This window comes from Culex pipiens, chromosome 2, assembly GCF_016801865.2.
Source record: "Culex pipiens pallens isolate TS chromosome 2, TS_CPP_V2, whole genome shotgun sequence".
Lineage (NCBI taxonomy): Eukaryota > Metazoa > Arthropoda > Insecta > Diptera > Culicidae > Culex > Culex pipiens.
In genome coordinates, this window is record NC_068938.1 from 47,195,900 (window position 1) to 47,210,640 (window position 14,741).

Here is a 14,741-nt window from a genome sequence, read left to right on the forward strand (position 1 = left end):
TCGAAATTATAAAAACATATTGTTTTGCAAGAAGTCTGTAAATAATGCTTTCAAAGATTTATTTACCATAATTTTGCACTGATTGAAATATCAACTTCAAACCGCAAAGGCCACAATCATGCATCGGAAAAAATAGCTACCCTGCGTTTGTTATCATTACGTCAGATGGATGCTAATTTACAACCGCAACAAACCCACCACTTTCATCCTCGCTGCATCACAACAAATGCAAATCCGTCCATCTGCTCTGGCTCCGGCTCTAGTCATTACCTTTAAAAATAAGCAAAATAAAAATCGAAAGGCCTCCCCCTAAATAAAAGAGACTTGAGACTTGAACGAGCTCTCGAAAGTGAAATGTGTTGCCACCACCAACACAAAACCACCCCACAACAGCAACAACAACAACAAATAACTCTACACACACACACACACTAGCTGATCACGTGCACACGCGCCAAGGTTTAGTTCAAGTTTGCAGCAGCACTAAACTGGCCCCGCAAGTGCTGTCTTATGGCTACGGGGGAAGTTAGTGTTTTGGTTTTGGTTGCCAATTGTGTTGGCGGGCCCCGTGCATGGCTTGTTGGTGTGTGTGTGGGTAATTTTTACAAATACTTTCACAGGTTACACAACCTCACCCTAGCATCGAGAGCTCTTGAGGAGCAGCGCTTCGTCCAAAGATCGTTCGAAGAAAGAAGAAAAGAAAAACATCATGGTAATGACATCAGGCAGCAGCGTCCGAGGGGGGTGGGGAAAAGGGGTTTGTTGTCTGTGGGTCTTGCCAAGGCAGACACTTGGCTCCTCTGCTGTGTTGGTGGTGGTGGTGGTGGTGGCGTGAAAGAAAGTGAAAACACACGAAGAGATCTCGCGTTGGCTCTTGAAAACGAAAACTCGAGAGCGATAAAAAGTAAAGCAAACACACAAGACTTAGTGGGGACGATGGCGACGACGACGGTCGAAAACGGGGTCCAGAACTGGAAATGTAACGGTACATTTTTGGTTCATAATTTGGGTGCAGCTTTGGAGAATATTCGAGCGATTAGGGTTCAAAGTTCTGAGAAGACCTCAACGTGGTGGCGGGCGATGAACCTGATGGAACGATCTCGCGTCTCCGGTCTGGCGGTCCGGCTTTGATTGGATTGTTACGGGAGGTGGACTTAGAAATTGAAAGTGAATGACAGGAAATGACAGGTACCGTTTCGGGACCATTCATAAACCACGTGGACACTTTTTTGGTAATCTCGAACCCCCCCCCCCCTCGTGGACAATTGTCCATACAAAAAAACTCTTTTTTGTATGGAGCATGGACAATCGCCATACCACCCCCCCCCCCTAAAGTGTCCACGTGGTTTATGGATGGTCCCTTCTGGAAGAATGTTCCATGATAAGTTAGTTAGTTAGATTATATCAAGAAATCCCATTTACTAATTTCCGAAGAAATGTATCGAGTATCAGAGAGTTTCTATTTTAATTCCAATTTTTACTGTTATTTTATCAGATTATCCAAATACCTGGCTAATCTATAAGACATTATATTGCATCATTGGTTGGATTAAAAAAAATAAGCTTGAGAGTTTTTATTTTTTTATAATTTGATCCTACGATTAGTATTGCCTCAATTTCTCTGAACTCAACAAAGATCTTTGCTTTATTTTTCGAAGAAACTTGTACGTTAAAACATGTTTTGAGAAATTGAAAAATTAAAAAGCTCCTCGTAAGAAGAGGATCTACGTAAAAATCTATTGGCATCATTTTGCGGTGATAGTGCATTCTTGTTGTAAAGTCATGCCCCGGTTTTACACGCCTCGGTTATAGAATTTTGGCTATATGGGAGACATTGGCTTCAATCCTATGAAAAATCATAAAAACTTGAAAAAAATAAAGTGTTTTGAAATCAGGCTGATGTCAGTTACCATTGCAATTATAATTTGATGATTTTTTTTTACAAAAATATGTTTGGACCATAAATTACGTGGACACCTGGGGGGGAGGGGGCGGGTTCAGCGGTTGTCTACGCTCCATACAAAAAGATTTGTTTTGTATGGAAATTGTCCACCAAGGGGGTAGGGGAGGGATCTGCGATCTCAAAAAAGTGTCCACGTGGTTATGGATAGTCCCGTATTTGTCCTGTATTTTGAAAATGAAATGATTCTCGAAAAAATACTCAAAATGATTGTAATTGCGATATGGGTATCAAATGATCGGGATTTTGTCATACATTTCGAAAGTAGTAACACACACTTTTGAAAATATTTGAAATTTTCACAAAACTAGGTTTTTGCCTTCCTCACCTTACTGAGGAAAGGCTATAAAATCACTCGAAAAATGAACTTCTTAATTTGACCTCGTAGACCCACCTTCACGTATACCTATCGACTCAGAATCATGTTCTGAGCAAATGTCTGTGTGGATGTGTGTAGGTGGGTGGACAAAAAAATTGTCACTCGATTATCTCCGGACTGGATGAACGGATTTTGACCGTATTAGTCTCATTCGATCCGTCTTGGGGTCCCATAGGTCTCTATTTAAAATCAGCAAGTTTAGTTAAGTACTTCAAAAGTTATGCTAAAAAAACGATATTGGCGTATGTCCGGAAGATTGTAAAAAGGGTGGTTTTTGTAAGAAACCCTGTCATGTTATACATTTTCAGAAAGGTATTAAAAAGACCTTTCCAATGAGCCCAAAACAATGAAGATTTGATAACCCATTCAAAAGTTATTTGCACTTAAGTGTTATTTATACACTTTTTGGAGGCCGGATCTCAGATATTTCAATGAAAATGATGTCCGGGTCCATCATGCGGCCCATCGTTAGTTTAATAATCGAAAGACTTTTCAAATGAGCCTAAAACACCAAGGATCTAACAACCCTATTAAAAGTTATTGGCACTTAAGTGTTATTTATACACTTTTTAGAGGTTGGATTTCAGATATTGTGATAAAAATATTGTCTGAATCTTCCATGCGAACTATCGTTGGATAGGTTTTTTTTATCAGACCTTGCCGATGAGCCAGAAATATTGATGGTCTGCGAACCATATCAAAAGAAATGAGTAATAAAGTTGATTTGTTAAACATGTTAAGGGGGAATGTTGCTATTTTTACTGAATGTATTGACTTTATGAATATGAGGAAGGCACCAACCACCTAAAGGTGGATTAAGTAACGGTTTTTTTCAAATAAGTTCTAAAAAATATAGTTTTGCCTTCCTCACATTACTGAGGAAAGGCTATAAAATCACTCGAAAACTGAACTTCTCAACTAGACCTCCTAGACCCACCTTCATGTATACCTATCGACTCAGAATCAAATTCTGAACAAATGTCTGTGTGTGTGGTGGGATGTTGATCAAAAAATTGTCACTCGATTATCTTGACATTGGCTAAACCAATTTTGTCCATTTTGGCGTCATTCGATCCGTCTTGGGGTCCCATAAGTCGCTATTAAAAATTATGAGGTTTAGTAAAGCACTTCAAAAGTTATGCTAAAAAAACGATTTTAACAAAAGTCCGGAAGATTGTAAAAAGGGTGGTTTTTGCAAGAAAACCTGAGATGTTATACATTTTTAGAAAGGTATTTAAAATACCTTTCCAACGCGACCAATACATTGAAGATCTGACAACCCTATCAAAAGTTATTAGCACTGAAGTGTTATTTATGCACTTTTTGGAAGCCGGATCTCAGATATCATGATGAAAACGATGTCCGGATCTATCATGCGACCTGTCGTTGAATAGGTAATCAAAAGACCTTTCCAACGCGTTCAAAACATTGAAAATCTGACAAACCTATCGAAAGTTATAAGCACTTAAGTGTTATTTATACACTTTTTGGAGGCCAGATCTCAGATATTTTGATGAAAATGTTGTCCAAATATATCATGCGACCTATCTTTGGATAGGTAATTAAATGACCTTTCTAACGAATGTGAAAAAGGCACCAACCACCTAAGGGTGGATTAAGTTACGTTTTTTTAAATATCACATGGGTATCAAATGATCGAATTTTTTCATGCATTTCAGTAGCAATAACATTTCTGGAGAAATAGTCTAAATTTTTAACAAAACTACGTGTTTCCAAAAAAAAAAACTCCAGATTTCAGTTTATTCCAATATTGGTTACAATTTTAGTATCGGAATGTATGCAAAATTCCCGATCATTTGATACCCTTATTGTAAAAACAACAATTTGTAATATGTTTTCAAAGGTTTTATGAAAATTTTAAGAATTTTCATTACAAAATATTATTGCTATCTCAATGTATGTATTGTAATTATAGAAAAAAAAACAAATTTTGAGTTTTTTTTTTCGAAAATCCGTAGTTTTGTGAAAAATTTGAGTACTCTCAAAGAAAGTATTACCACTTTCAAAAATTATGCAAAATTTTCCATCGTTCGATATCCAAATGGTAAAAACTGAAATTTTAAGTAAAAAAACTTTTGATTGGATGACCGTTCTGTGCAATTTTCCAAAATTTGGTTGAATTTGTTTGCCAGCGTCCTGAGTTACCATAAAAATGTAAACAGCAGATTTTCCTGCAAGAGTGGCACAAGGGCCTATGACTAAAATTACTTTTTTTCTCGATATTTTGTGTCAAAATTGGTAGATCTGTTCGGCACTACATTACATATGTATAACTTTGCAATCAATTTATACAGTTTTTGTTAAAAATTAGAGGTGGGCAAAATCGCTCTTTTTAAATGAGCCTCTATTTTGAACGGTACTTTCGCCCTTTTTCAATATTTTGATGAAAAGGCTACAGTAAAGCATGATGTTATATGTGGAGAAAGTTGCTACAAAATGTACGAAATTGCGTTTATCAGAAATAAAACAAATGCAGAAATATTCTTCGAACTCTTTTATACATTTTAATTCAATCAGTCTATCAGTCTAAATGTCTAATTTTATCCAAAATGTCATGGTCTATTTAGTAGTTTTCAATACTTTAATGCATCTTTATGGGCAGTAGCGCAGTGAACAGTATTTTTATTTTGTTAAGAAAATTATTCAGCTTTACATTGAATAAATATCATAGAAAACTAACAACCTTAAAATAAGATTGAAAAAAATGTTTAAGTGGTTTTGGCGAAAATGCCTTTAAGAGTCTTTCAACTTATATGATGAGAATATTTCAAAAGATGCTTTAACTTGCTTTTTCTTCTTCTAAAAGAACTTGTGGGGCAATTTTGAGAAATTGAACAAGTTTGAAAAATTTGAAATTAAATTTTCAATCCTCGAAAATAAATTTAATACTACAATTTGATGGATAATCAATACATTTATGAACTAAGAAAAATAAATAAGCTGATCTTTCCGATAAAAATATTCTCAGATTTTTTAAAACTGACCTAACATTTGAAAACGTCAAAAAATGCTTTTATAGCGGAATTGGGGTTAAATGGGGCCCAGATGATATTTGCAGTGTAAGTGGTAATTTTTACTGGATTTCTGGGACATTTTCACATAAGTTAAGTGTAATTAGGGTGGCCTCATAAAGCCTCCTTCCTAATTACAGAGTGATTTTAAAGATTTAAAAAAAAACGGGGATTTGGGGAAAAATTGTCCCTTTGTCGTTTCGTGCGATGGATGAATCCATCACCAATCGATTCCCCGCATTTTTATATAAGAGACACTAGTTTTCATGTACGGGAACCAGCCGCGATTAATTAAGTCCGATTTTGGGTCCGATTTCGACCACGGTGCTGGAAGGTAAAAAACTGAAAATTCTTTAAAAATGTTTACATTCGCTGTCGCAAGTCGCTGCATTTTGTTCGTAACAATTTAAAACGCATCAGCACAGATTCAACCATCATCGCAGCGTCAGCCACAGCAGCATCCTCCTACTCCTCTCTATCCTCTTCGATGGCCTGCAAACAAGACCTGGTCAACATTGCATAACTTTGACGGCAGAGGAGTCTGAGCTGTCCGTGGCTCCAGTATTAAAAATATATATATGAACGAAAGTAAGAGTAAGTCTTTGGTCCCCCGTTTCTTTCACTCCTTTTTGCCTCCTTTGAGCCTCTCAAGAGAGTAGTTTCTTATGTGATGATGGGTTGCTTCCATGTTGCGCCATCACACCCCTTACGAAGACGACGCCGATCGATTCCGATGATATGTTGCTGAAGTTGTTGAAGTTCTTTCTTTTTCACTTCCACCTTTTTTCCTTCCTTGGCTGAAGAGGGGGTTGAAGTAGCAAGCAGTTTGATTTATGAATTAATTGATCCGCTGGCCATAATCGTGGTAATTGCAGAAAAGTAAAAAGAAGAGATGACGCGATCGGGTTGTTGTTGAAGAAGAGTTACGAGACTTGGCCTGGTGTCTGCGCGATATGGTGGAGTGGGTTTTTGGGCGATAAGCAAGCAGCAACCCCCGTGGCCTGTTGCGCGCGAGCTGTGAGCAGGGGGGTGATTTTGTAACGGACCCCAGGAAGCAAGCCATTTTGGACACCCCAGCGACCACGGCCTCTGCCTGCCAAAGGACGGATATCCGTACGGAGAGTGCTGCCTGATGGCCACGGGGCTTTTAATGATGACTGGGTAACCGAGCAGAAATTTGCATTTAATGGTAATTAATTGGGTGGAGTTATGGAGTTATGGGGTGTGCAGTCATATGCACAATTTTGTCTCGGAAACAGTATGCATGATGAGTGAACCGTGAGGGTTTGGTTCGTTTGGTTGGTGTCCTTGCTAGATAGTGCAGGGGAATGCAGACAAAATACTGTCAAAGAAATTTAAGTTTCTACTCAAATAATACACATTGGATTTTTTTTAAATAGTCTACCAATCCAACTATCTGCTAGTAAAAAGGTGCAGATTGTTATGTTACACATGACCAGTATTACAAAGAACTTTGCAAAACGCTTTTGAAATTACTTGTTCATTATTGCAAATTCTGCACTTAACTCTACGCACAGCCAAAAAATATACACACATCAAAATGCACACCCCCTCTCCACCTCGCTTGCCTGCTATGGAGAGTGTCCAGGAAAAAAGCTATCATCGATTTTAAGCAATGCTTTTGGGTGTGTGTCTTAGACAGTTTTTATCTGCTGCAGTTTGAGGTGTGCACTTTTGTAAATAGCTTTTCACAACTCTCAGCTTAAGGCAAATCAAAAAATAATTGATCTCTTAAATTTTAGAGAACTGCACATATTTTCTAGCATTATATTTTAATCATTCAAACATTTTCAAATGAAAAATAATTTATGATTTAAAAATAAAAAATAAGGCTGCTACAAATTTTATTAAAAATTTTAGTTTCTCCCCCTTCGAAGTTGGTTGAAAAATCAGGGGGTAAAAAAATATATTGTTTTCGAAAAACTTCAAAATTTCAATTATAATTGAACTGCAATCAGCTGAAATCAATTTAAAATACATATTTAGCATGTTTAAGTAGATTTAAAAATGTTTTGAATTTTTGAAATTTTTTGTTGTTTATTATCGCAAAAGGTTTTTTTCGCAATTTTTCTTGTTTTCGTCAAATCATACATTTTTTGAAAACTAATGATTGCAAAACATCTGGACTAGTGTAAAATACATTTTGAAACACCTTTTCCATGCAAATGTTGAAACTATGGCTTGTTATTTCAATATGAGCAATTCTCTACCAAAACCGGAAATGGATTTTATTTGTATTTTTTGATTTGGCTCAAACTTTGTGGGGGCCTTCCCTATGACCAAAGAAGCCATTTTGCATCATTAGTTTGTCCATATAAATTTCCATACAAATTTGGCAGCTGTTCATACAAAAATGGTACGTAAATATTCGAAAATCTGTAACTTTTGAAGGAATTTTTTGATCAATTTGGTGTCTTCGGCAAAGTTATAGGTATTGTTGAGGACTATTTAGAAAAAAATAGGTACACGGAAAAAAAAATTTCCCGATTTTTTTATTAACTTTTTTTTCACAAAAACTCAAATTCCCAAAATACGTATTTTTTGATTTTCGAGATTTTTTGATATGTTTTAGGGGACAAAAATCCGCAACTTTTGAGCTATAGAGAAACATGGTCAAAAAATCTGCCGCCGAGTTATGATTTTTTGAAAAACTGGTGATTTTTGGAAAAAATCGAAATTTCATACATACAATTTTTTTGACCTCATTTTTTTATGCAAAATTGAATTTGCAATCGAAAATTACTTTACAGATTTTTTGATAAAGGGCCCCGTTTTCAAGATATAGCCACCGAAAGTTTGATTTCAGCGAAATATTTGCAGTTTTGCGATTTTTAAAAATAGTGACCATGAGTGACCATTTCTAAAAATATTTTTTTTGAAAAGTTCAGAAAATTTGCTATAAAATTGTCTAAGAGACATTGAAGATTGGACCTCTGGTTGTTGAGATACAGCGGCTTAAAGAAAAAGAAACACGAAAATTGAAGTTTTCTAAGTCTCACCCAAACAGCCCACCATTTTCTAATGACGATATCTCAGCAATTAATGGTTCAATTTTCAATGTTGATACATGAAACATTCGTGAAATTTTCCGATCTTTTCGAAAAAAATATTTTGAAAAAAATTAAATCAAGACTAACATTTTAAAAGGGCCAAACATTGAATATTATGCCCATTTAAAATGTTAGACTTGATTTAATTTTTTTCAAAATATTTTTTTCGAAGAGATCGGAAAATTTCACGAATGTTTCATGTATTAACATTGAAAATTGAACCATTAATTGCTGAGATATCGTCATTAGAAAATGGTGGGCTGTTTGGGTGAGACTTAGAAAACTTCAATTTTCGTGTTTCTTTTTCTTTAAGCCGCTGTATCTCAACAACCAGAGGTCCAATCTTCAATGTCTCTTAGACAATTTTATAGCAAATTTTCTGAACTTTTCAAAAAAAATATTTTCAGAAATGGTCACTCATGGTCACTATTTTTAAAAATCGAAAAACTGCAAATATTTCGCTGAAATCAAACTTTCGGTGGCTATAACTTGAAAACGGGGCCCTTTATCAAAAAATCTGTAAAGTAATTTTCGATTGCAAATTCAATTTTGCATAAAAAAATGAGGTCAAAAAAATTTTATGTATGAAATTTATATTTTTCCAAAAATTACCAGTTTTTCAAAAAATCATAACTCGGCGGCAGATTTTTTGACCATGTTTCTCTATAGCTCAAAAGTTGCGGATTTTTGTCCCCTAAAACATATCAAAAAATCTCGAAAATCAAAAAATACGTATTTTGGGAATTTGAGTTTTTGTGAAAAAAAAGTTAATAAAAAAATCGGGAAATTTTTTTTTCCGTGTACCTATTTTTTTCTAAATAGTCCTTAACAATACCTACAACTTTGCCGAAGACACCAAATTGATCAAAAAATTCCTTCAAAAGTTACGGATTTTCGAATATTTACGTACCATTTTTGTATGAACAGCTGCCAAATTTGTATGGAAATTTATATGGACAAACTAATGATGCAAAATGGCTTCTTTGGCAGGTTCAAGACCTGCAAGACCCGCTTGGACCAAGTAACCCTAGTCAGTTACATGATCTCCAAGTATGGAATGTAAGGAGTTGTTTTTGTTGTGTATATTTAATATGTTGATCGATCCTCGGTCCTAACCTGGTCTTAGCACCTAAGAGGACCTAATAAAAATAAGTTTAGAATAAAAAAAAAAAAAAAATGGCTTCTTTGGTCATGGGGAAGGCCCCCACAAAGTTTGAGCCAAATAAAAAAATACAAAAAATAAAAATGGTCGAAATCGGCCGGTTTTGTAGAGAATTGCTCATATACAGATTTTTTTTAAATTAAAATTTCCAAATTCTAATGTGCCATATTTGTTATGTAAGTATTATCAGATCGACTTTTTTTGAATTTTTATATTTTGATGAAAATTTGTCCATGCACTTTCTGTTTCAAAAGTTGTTATTTTGTACCATTTTTTCCATACAAGTCTCCTCACAATTTTGGGGCAGATCATACACAATGGGTTTATAAATATATGAAATTCTGTATCTGTAAGGATTTTCCGAGCTATTTGCTGTCTTCGGCATAGGTTATGTTAATGACTTTTCCCACGGAGGTACACGGAGAATAACAATGTTATGATTTTAAAACTATTTTTTTTTTAAGTATATTTTTTTAATTCGCGAATATTTTGATATGTTTAAGGGGACATCTTTTGAACCATAGTGCGCGATGTATTTTACAGGTTTTTGACCTATAAAAAAAACTTGAACGAACACCTCTGAACAAAATATTTTTGAAAAGCTGTAATATTTCCTATAAATTTCTCTCTAAATCTTTGAAAATCGGCCGATTAGTTTCTGAGATACAGCTTAATAATGAATTTGAATCGATGAAAATGAATTTATCCAAGCGTCGCCAAATTAACCTGTAATTTTCCAGTGACGATATCTTTTTTTTTTTGCGAAATTTTTTGATCTCTTAAATTAAAAATATAAAAAAAATATAATTTGGTTTTAAATATGAAATAAGAGAAACTATTTTCAAAAATTTTGAAAAATAAAAAAAAATAATGAAAGAATCAGAAAATTTCGCAAAACAAAAACAATTATTAACATTATAAATTGGACCAATAGTTTTCGAGATTTCGTAAGTTTAAAATTATGGACAAAGTTTCAACCTAATCAAAAAAAAATAAAATTAAAAAATTACTTTTGATTTAAGTTAAATCATAGTTTTGCACTGGAACTAGAAAGCCATCTAACAACAGAGCAGTTCTCTACGAAAGCGGTCTTTTTTCTTCAATTTTAGTTTTTGTATTTTTTAATCCGACTGACACTTTTTTGGTGCCTTCGGTATGCCTAAAAAAGCCATTTTGCATCATTAGTTTGTCCATAAAATTCTCCATACAAATTTGGCAGCTGTCCATACAAAAATGATGTATGAAAATTCAAAAATCTGTATCTTTTGAAGGAAATTTTTGATCGATTTGGTGTCTTGGGCAAAGTTGTAGGTATGGATACAGACTATACAGAAAAAAAATGATACACTGTAAAAAAATTTGGTGATTTTTTTATTTAACTTTTTATCAATAAAACTTGATTTGCAATAAAACACTATTTTTAAATTTTTTTATTTTTGATATGTTTTAGAGGACATAAAATGCCAACTTTTCAGAAATTTCCAGGTTGTGCAAAAAATCTTTGACCGAGTTATGAATTTTTTAATCAATACTGTTTTTTTCAAAAAATCGAAATACTGGTCGCAAAAAAATTTCAACTTCATTTTTCGATGTAAAATCAAATTTGCAATCAAAAAGTACATTAGTGAAATTTTGATAAAGTGCACCGTTTTCAAGTTAAATCCATTTTTAGGTAACTTTTTTGAAAATTGTCCCAGTTTTTCATTTTTTTAAAATAGTGCATATGTTTGCACACTTTTGGAAAAAATATTTTTGAAAAGCTGAGAAAATTCTCTATTTTTTGCTTTTTTGGACTTTGTTGATACGACCTTTAGTTGCTGAGATATTGCAATGCAAAGGTTTAAAAACAGGAAAATTGATGTTTTCTAAGTCTCACCCAAACAACCCACCATTTTTTATTGTCGATATCTCAGCAAGTAATGGTCCGATTTTCAATGTTAATATATGAAACATTTGTGAAATTTTCCGATCTTTTCGAAAACAATATTTTCAAAATTTTCAAATCAAGACTAACATTTTAAAAGGGCGTAATATTGAATGTTTGGCCCTTTTGAAATGTTAGTCTTGATTTGAAAATTTGAAAATATTGTTTTCGAAAAGATCGGAAAATTTCACAAATGTTTCATATATTAGCATTGAAAATCGGACCATTACTTGCTGAGATATCGACAATAAAAAATGGTAGGTTGTTTGGGTGAGACTTAGAAAACATCAATTTTCCTGTTTTTTAAACCTTTGCATTGCAATATCTCAGCAACTAAAGGTCGTATCAACAAAGTCCGAAAAAGCAAAATATAGAGAATTTTCTCAGCTTTTCAAAAATATTTTTTCCAAAAGTGTGCAAACATGTGCACTATTTTAAAAAAATGAAAAACTGCGACTATTTTCAAAAAAGTTACCTAAAAATGGCTATAACTTGAAAACGGTGCACTTTATCAAAATTTCACTAATGTACTTTTTGATTGCAAATTTGATTTTACATCGAAAAATGAAGTTGAAATTTTTTGCGACCAATATTTTGATTTTTTGAAAAAATCAGTATTAATTAAAAAATTCATAACCGGGTCAAAGATTTTTTGCACAACCAGGAAATTTCTGAAAAGTTGGCACTTTATGTCCTCTAAAACATATCAAAAAATAAAAAAAATTAAAAATAGTGTTTTTTGCAAATCAAGTTTTAGTGATAAAAAGTTAAATAAAAAAATCACCAAATTTTTTTTACAGTGTGTCATTTTTTTTCAGTGTAGTCTGTATCCATACCTACAACTTTGCCCAAGACACCAAATCGATCAAAAAATTCCTTCAAAAGATACAGATTTTTGAATTTTCATACATCATTTTTGTATGGACAGCTGCCAAATTTGTATGGAGAATTTTATGGACATACTAATGATGCAAAATGGCTTCTTGGGGCATACCGAAGGCACCAAAAAAGTTTCAGTCGGATTAAAAAATACAAAAAAAATCGAATGACCGAAATCCTAGAGAACTGCTCAACAACAACATAACGTTATTTCTAAGCTCGGGATTTCAATGTAAACATTAGATTTAAAAAAAAATTATAATCTTGAATTCGTTTTTGCCATTAAATCACATTACGCAACTGACCTCTCCTGGGGTCTCGTCACCCTTTCCAACCCTGAGACAATGAGCTGTCAAAATCGTCACCTAGCCAAACCGCACGCAATACTGAAACCCTCCAAGCCTGTGCCAACACAAAAGACCTGCAACGCAGCGTTGAAAAATTTCTCTTTCGCACTTACCCAACTTTTATACGCCGCCACTTGAAGATCTGCATTGTGCGTGTACCTTCGGTAGCGACCGACCTTATCTCGGGACCATTGCGTATACGCGCTGCGTTCACAGGTCTTGAACCACCCTGGGTTGATGCCAATGGGTTGAAAACAACATTTTTGGTGTAAAATCTCGTCGAGGGGTTGGACATAAGTTACGTTTTGAATGAGTTATATATATACACGGAGAAAAAAGAGTTCCGAAAATCGTGAACAAGCGTTCATGAAAATGGGAACCACGAACAAAGTGTTCAAATTCCATGGTACGTTTTTTAAAAACGTACCATGAGATTTGAACACTTTGTTCGTGGTTCCCAATTTCATGAACGCTTGTTCACGATTTTAGGAACTCTTTTTTCTCCGTGTATTTTTAAATAATTGGAAGTGTGCTCAAGGTAGAAATTTGAACACAAAAATATAAGAATAAAAGTCTACATGATCTACGGACGACCCCCTCCACAACTTTTAACCTCGCGAACAGTCTGTGATGGCCCCTGCCCCTGAAACCTCGACTCTTCTCTCAAGATTATGTGAAGTGGCGTTTAATTCATTTTTATTGCCGTCATTATCTGAATCAGCAACGGTAGGCCCCTAAAAACGGTTGTGTTTCGGAGTGTTTTCGAGGCTGGACCACGACAACGGCTCGGACGTCCACAGTGGCGGCCAACGAAACGGAAGTCGCTGTGGTGTGAGGGAACCCTCGGGGGTAGGATCGTCTGATGGGATCGCCAATCCCTCTGGTTGACTTAAAGAAGACGGAAATGATAATTCGATCAACCTAATTTCACTTATTTTATTTTTTTTTTTCAGTTCATGAAACTTGGATACAATTTCGACCAAAAATGTTTTGGATGATTGGCGCCAGGTCAACCCAAGCAAGCAAAGGTAATTAAATTTACCCAAATTATAGTCGCCGATCGCCAGCGAGGTGATATTTTGCATAATTTTAGCAAGTTCCCCAGTGCGTCTGGAGAAAGGTTATATTTGCCAAAGGGACAGCAGCAGGTTTCGATTGCAAATGAAGGTTGTCAGTTGATTACTGCTTTTTCGCACAATCAGATCAGGCTGGAAATCTTGGCGTTCGTTTTGTTCACTCAATCAAGGGGCAATTATGGAAATGCAATAATTTCGCGCCACCATTTTACTGTCCCGTTCAATTATCAGCAAAAGTAATCGCGAGATATCAAGCATAATTTTGTGGCAGTTTTTGGCAGTTTATTTTATTTTGAATAAACCGTGTAATATCTTATCGTTTTCATGACAACTGGAGAGAAAGCAGCTTTCACTAAACTACTGTGGTATTTTTCATGTTTGCGAGACATTTTAAATATTTGTTATCCTTAATTTGTAATGAAAAACTTAAATTATGTAAATTGTCCACAAATCAACCAAATCGGGCACAACCACGTTATCAAACGTCAATTTCCGCCCAATTATATCCAACTCGCATTCAGTGTGTTTAAGTGTGTCCACATTCGCCCCACAAACCACATTCGTCGTCAATCAGCTGATTCAGCAGAGATCCAATCCTCCCCTCGAAATGTTATGTTTGACTCGATGATGGAAAGCATTTATTTTGGCATTTCTCCTCTCTCGCACACACTTATTACGAGACCTCTATTGGGGCTGTACTCTACTCACCGCGTTACAAAGCGCGCTCGCACACAATCGAATCGATTGCGCAATATCTGACCGGTAGTAGGTTACGTACGAGACACCCCATCACCAGCAGACGCCTTGCTGTGCCGGTTTGCTTCCGCAGACGACGGCGACGGGCTGCTGCAAGAGATGGGACGACGGGAGGAAAGCCCCGAAATTTCTTTGTCTAGGCCAGTGGTGGTCAG

At 35.1% G+C, this 14,741-nt stretch overlaps 1 protein-coding gene across 1 annotated transcript in view; it reads left to right on the forward strand.

Annotated features, from left to right (window-relative positions):
• Positions 1–936: 936 nt before the first annotated feature.
• Positions 937–14,741, forward strand: part of LOC120422517 (serine proteinase stubble) — a 40,685-nt gene continuing 26,880 nt past the window's right edge. Inside the window, exon 1 of the mRNA XM_052706900.1 lies at positions 937–979. Within this exon, the coding sequence (XP_052562860.1) occupies positions 937–979 (43 nt within the window). The remainder of the gene's footprint in view (positions 980–14,741) is intronic.